General features: G+C 33.0%; 1 protein-coding gene across 1 annotated transcript in view; it reads left to right on the top strand.

Annotated features, from left to right (window-relative positions):
- Positions 1-1,191: 1,191 nt before the first annotated feature.
- Positions 1,192-6,000, top strand: part of LOC134230257 (uncharacterized) — a gene marked incomplete at its 3' end in the record, with an annotated part of 42,337 nt that continues 37,528 nt past the window's right edge. The window contains exons 1-5 of the mRNA XM_062712025.1: positions 1,192-1,250; positions 1,390-1,548; positions 1,866-2,004; positions 2,086-2,240; positions 5,016-5,175. Of these exons, the coding sequence (XP_062568009.1) occupies positions 1,199-1,250; positions 1,390-1,548; positions 1,866-2,004; positions 2,086-2,240; positions 5,016-5,175 (665 nt within the window). The remainder of the gene's footprint in view (positions 1,251-1,389; positions 1,549-1,865; positions 2,005-2,085; positions 2,241-5,015; positions 5,176-6,000) is intronic.

Below are 6,000 nucleotides of genomic sequence, written 5' to 3'. Positions count from 1 at the left end.
CAAAAAAAGTTCTCAAAAGTTAACATATTGGAATGATTCTAAAAAAAATTATAGATATTTATATGAATTTTCATAAAACCTTACTTATTTGGGATACCAAAGAGAAATAACGCTATAATTTTGGCAAAACTTGTGTTTTTAAATACCTGGAGTTTAACAGAGAGATTATCAGATATGGTATCAAATTAACATCGAAAAGCCGACAGGTACTGTAGATTCCTTGATATAAACGAGGAATTAATTTCTGCGTAATTTCGCGAGAAGTATCACTCGCGAAAAAAATATTACTCGCTTTTATTTTTCTGGTGCTTAAATCTATGTAAAATCTGTTCATTAACCGTTCTTTCGTGAATTATAATTCTAGCGATTTGACGTTTGAGAGCCAGTTCGCGATAAAAAAACACTCGCGAAAAATAAGGAATTTACAGCTAGTAATTTTAATATTCTGATTTTCCTGAAAATGAACATAAATAAACTTTGAGATTTAAAAGAACAAAATTTCGATTTACTACAGACTTCCTTGTACAGTGCTTATACTGTATTTAGAATGCTCTTTTTTCAAATATCATTGACACTTAAGGTTACGAGTTATAAAAATAGATATATCTGAGTGGGAATGATAAACCTTAATTCAGCCAGTCTTTTCTTCGTTTTCCGTTTCTTGGTTTTCTTCAATCCATCAGTTTTTAGAAAGAAACACATCAAAGTAAGGGCACCGCAAAGCGGAGCATTCCTTCCCAAAAAAGCATGTTCAGTAAATCATTTGACATCGATCCCGATACAAATTACGTCAATTCCACACAGAAAAAACTAACATACACATAAAGTAATAACACACATAATCGCATCACTATATCCCATCATACGTTGCGAGGGGATAATACTGTTGTCTATTTCTAAAATATAAGTCTAATTCCTTTTGTTTCATGAAAATTTTTTCAAAGTGCGTTAAATGTCTACATGGTGTAAAATTATGATGTACAGTTTTAACGCACTTTGAAAAAAAATTTCAAAGTGCGTTGATTTGGTCCCAAATTCAACGCACTTTGAAAAATTTTTTCAAAGTGCGTTAACCTGGTCCCAAAACTTAACGCACTTTGAAAATTTTTTTTCAAAGTGCGTAATTTTTCAAAGTGCGTTGTAACAAAGCCATCTAATGATGTGAAATATTTTATTTTATATTCAGATTAAAATCAGGATGGAGGAGAGGACTGCCATTGACAGAATTATCATTGCAGGGTCCAATTGTGGTGAGAAACACATGCTTCATAGATTGATTAAGTTTGAGTAAGGTTTAAGAACAATAAAAAAAGAAAGTATGAAAATTGTTACATTTATTAAATATACTAGACTAGTATAATCATACATCTTTTATATTTGACTTATAAGTTTGTTCAAACTGGACGTTTGGTCGAAACTGTGACAAATGTACCTGTGTCAGGATGCACACAGAGTCCTGTGACAAAACTACCGGGACCTGTCGCTGTAAGGCTGGGTATACTGGGGACGCCTGTCAGTGTGAAGCTAATGGAAAACCCTGTCTCCATGGTAAATCTGATATTTCAAGCTATTTAAATTTCATTTTTTATTAAGCAAAATGTGTTCTTTTTCTTAAAAAAAGCTATTGATTAAAACTTTATTATGATATAGATAATAAAAATATATAATTATACACATGTTTGCTCTGCTGCTATTTTGTATTGTTTTATGGACTTTTGATTTTGAATAATGTTCGTTATCTCCGTATGTTTCATTGATGCTTTTACATTTTAAAGTGTTATTTATTTCGATAAACAGTCGTTTAAAATTGATTGGATTGACTGGAAAAAAGAGCTTTATTACATTAAATCCTCTTTATTTATCAGACGTAAGATTGGTGAATGGAAACACAACAAACATGGGCAGAGTGGAAGTGGTCACTGAAGGCATATGGTCCACAGTATGTGACGGAAACTGGGATGATAATGACGCAACAGTCGTCTGCAAACAACTAGGACTCGGAAAGTCAGTTTCATATTTTTTACAGGAATCAATATCATTTATTGAAGCAAGGGAAATATTTCATATTTCTCCCCTATGTTATAGCTACGGTATTGCAATGAATAATGCTGAATTTGGGAAAGGGGTTGGTCCTATCCATGTCGACAAGGTTGATTGTAAGGGAGATGAAGAGGATTTGTTATCATGTCAGTTTACTCGATCTTCATGTGACCACTCCGATGATGCTGGGGTAGTATGTGGTAAGTTATATGTTCTCTTTTAAACTTCTATCTTCTTTTTTATTATTACGAGGGTTGATCCAAAAGTAATGTCACAGTGTCCATTCCTTTTACATTTGGCGTCATATTATGAAATGCAATATACGAAAAGAAGCACAAATATAAATCTAATTTACAATGAAATAATAATTTAATAATGTTTACTTGAATTTATTTTATAGATGTTTAAAACATAGATTATGGGGTTGTCGCCGCGTCATAACGGAACGTCACGTTTTAAAGTGTATTTTTTCTTAGAATGAAAAGACAAACACATTAAACAGATTTTAAAAAAGGACCCACGTGTATTTATCTCCCAACTTTTTAAAAGACACAGATCTCATCATTTTCTAGTCTTTATTTGCAAATTAAATGACGGCATTGGTATTTGTTACTATAAACATTGTTGTTTTACTCGAGTTGTAACGCATTTCTGCTTCGAAACATGGGAATCATCACAAGCGACAGCTATGTCAATAAATCAGACAGAATAAATAATGTAAATAAGAGACATCTTAATAGATGGTTTCAGCGATTTTGGGCGGGTGATTGGTCTGTTACAACGCACTTTGAAAAATTACGCACTTTGAAAAAATTTTTCAAAGTGCGTTAAGATTTGGGACCAGGTTAACGCACTTTGAAAAATTTTTTCAAAGTGCGTTGAATTTGGGACCAAATCAACGCACTTTGAAATTTTTTTTCAAAGTGCGTTAAAACTGTACATCATAATTTTACACCATGTAGACATTTAACGCACTTTGAAAAAATTTTCATGAAACAAAAGGAATTAGACTTATATTTTAGAAATAGACAACAGTATTATCCCCTCGCAACGTATGATGGGATATAGTGATGCGATTATGTGTGTTATTACTTTATGTGTATGTTAGTTTTTTTCTGTGTGGAATTGACGTAATTTGTATCGGGATCGATGTCAAATGATTTACTGAACATGCTTTTTTGGGAAGGAATGCTCCGCTTTGCGGTGCCCTTACTTTGATGTGTCTCTTTCTAAAAACTGATGGATTGAAGAAAACCAAGAAACGGAAAACGAAGAAAAGACTGGCTGAATTAAGGTTTATCATTCCCACTCAGATATATCTATTTTTATAACTCGTAACCTTAAGTGTCAATGATATTTGAAAAAAGAGCATTCTAAATACAGTATAAGCACTGTACAAGGAAGTCTGTAGTAAATCGAAATTTTGTTCTTTTAAATCTCAAAGTTTATTTATGTTCATTTTCAGGAAAATCAGAATATTAAAATTACTAGCTGTAAATTCCTTATTTTTCGCGAGTGTTTTTTATCGCGAACTGGCTCTCAAACGTCAAATCGCTAGAATTATAATTCACGAAAGAACGGTTAATGAACAGATTTTACATAGATTTAAGCACCAGAAAAATAAAAGCGAGTAATATTTTTTTCGCGAGTGATACTTCTCGCGAAATTACACAGAAATTAATTCCTCGTTTATATCAAGGAATCTACAGTACCTGTCGGCTTTTCGATGTTAATTTGATACCATATCTGATAATCTCTCTGTTAAACTCCAGGTATTTAAAAACACAAGTTTTGCCAAAATTATAGCGTTATTTCTCTTTGGTATCCCAAATAAGTAAGGTTTTATGAAAATTCATATAAATATCTATAATTTTTTTAGAATCATTCCAATATGTTAACTTTTGAGAACTTTTTTTGACTAAGGGATAGGTGGAAGAACAATACTATCGTTTGTAGTTCTTTACGGCATTGAATGTTGACCTTTTGACCCCAAATTCAAAAGGGGTCTTCCTAAGGCCACAGGGATTCTGTTATGTTAAATTTCATTGCAAATGTTCAAAGGGTTGGCGAGATATCGTGTGGAAACGAAAGCGTAACAGAAAGACGGATGGACGGACAGCTAGACGGACGGACTGACAGATAGACCAACATTAATATCTCCCACTTTTCAAGCGGGGGACAAAAAGTATCAAATCAGGTTCAAATGATAATTTATCATACCTAAGATTTGTAGGAATATTGACTAAGCCATGCAGAATTTTTTTTCAAAGTGCGTTAATATGGTCGATATTAACGCACTTTGAAAAAAAAATTATTTTTTCAAAGTGCGTTAACCTGGTCCCAAAATTTAACGCACTTTGAAAATTTTTTTCAAAGTGCGTAATTTCTTCAAAGTGCGTTGCCACATTGGTCACTGAATGATCAGCAGAGGACAAAAAGACCGAAAGATAGGGGATCTGACGGAAACGTTCAATGGTGTATGACGTTGTCAAAAAAGACAAACGTATAGAGTGACATGTGAATTTTAAGTTTATCTTATGCTACAGTTCAAAAAAAAGTTTGACAGAGGGCTTATTTATGAAAAGAATCAGGGTATATTGCTACCAAGAATTCTTAAAGAAAGTGGAATTGGTGAAAGTGTTTACGAATCACAAATATTTTTTTTTATGAAACGAAGGGGAAACGCTTAAAAGTATGACGGTGCGTATCCGTCATATGACGTTATATTTAGGTGCGGCGACTACCACAAACGCACATTGTTTAAAATCCGATATTTTGGAAAGTATACGTCATATTCCTTTGAATTTTTCAGGTCTGATTTGAAATAAATAAAGCTTTCATCATGTATAATTTTGTTGCTTTATACGTCGATTTATAGCAATTTTATCAAAGTTGTGACATTTCTTTTGGATCAACCCTCGTATTTTGAAGTCATCTAAGAAAGACGATCAATTGAATGGTTTGTACAACTTCAGTTAATGTTTCGAGTATAATCCGCCTAAGAGATGGTACCGATCGGACAAATGGTCGTCTAGAGATCAAATTGGATGGAGGTGGATCTTGGGGTACAGTCTGTGACGACGGCTTCGGAGAATCGGATGCTAGAGTAGCCTGTCAACAGTTAGGTCTACCCACGTAAGAAAAAAATTATTTTCTCTAATTGGTCTTCAAAAGATAAACGGATGGATAGATATTTCATATAAGAAACATTTGAAAGATCTTAAGAGTTATCTCTATATTTGAGTGAAGAAAAGGTAAATTTTATTTGTTATGCAAACAAAGGTTTTGCCACGTCCATATTGAAAATAAAAATTTCTTGAATGCGATATATTAATTCTACCTCCCGTTTCTTAATATACGGACGGGACATATGAGTTCTACACCCATATATTATGAGCTAGCTGGGATGTATATTTAATTCTATATCAACATAATGATTTGTAATTGATGTATCCATTTTGCATCAACATTGAATAAAAAGATATTTCAATCTTTATCCTGGGTTGTTGGCAATGGAAAAAAATTATAATGTTTTTTTTTTTTTATATATATGTAGTCATAGAAGGGAATATGTACATATACTAAATATTCCAAAACACATTAATAAAGGACTCCAGTACATACATTTTAAACAGGTTAAGTGCATACAAAAACTTTTTCAGAATATCAAAAGATCTTCCTCTTTTCCTACCTCCTTCCTTCACTTTCAATGCTTTTTACTCACGTTGAATGTGACTCATCAGAGGGGCATGCTTACTCCTCCTTTGCACCTGATCCCAAAACTGGAATTTCAGGGGGTCCTTGTCCATTTTACATATCTGTATTGTTTTTCGGTTTTTAAAAGATCAATCACTTTATTATCTTCATTTTAGCTCACCTGAGCCAAAGGCTCAAGTGAGCTTTTCTGATCACAATTTGTCCGTTGTCTGTCGTTGTCGTCGTTGTCGTTGTTGTCGGCGT

The sequence above is a fragment of the Saccostrea cucullata genome, unplaced genomic scaffold, assembly GCF_032062105.1.
Source record: "Saccostrea cucullata isolate Sc308-1 unplaced genomic scaffold, CSIRO_AGI_Scuc_v1 ctg4755, whole genome shotgun sequence".
In the NCBI taxonomy this organism is placed as follows: domain Eukaryota; kingdom Metazoa; phylum Mollusca; class Bivalvia; order Ostreida; family Ostreidae; genus Saccostrea; species Saccostrea cuccullata.
The sequence above is the reverse complement of the archived record's forward strand: the minus strand, read 5'-3'. Positions and strand labels throughout refer to the sequence as shown.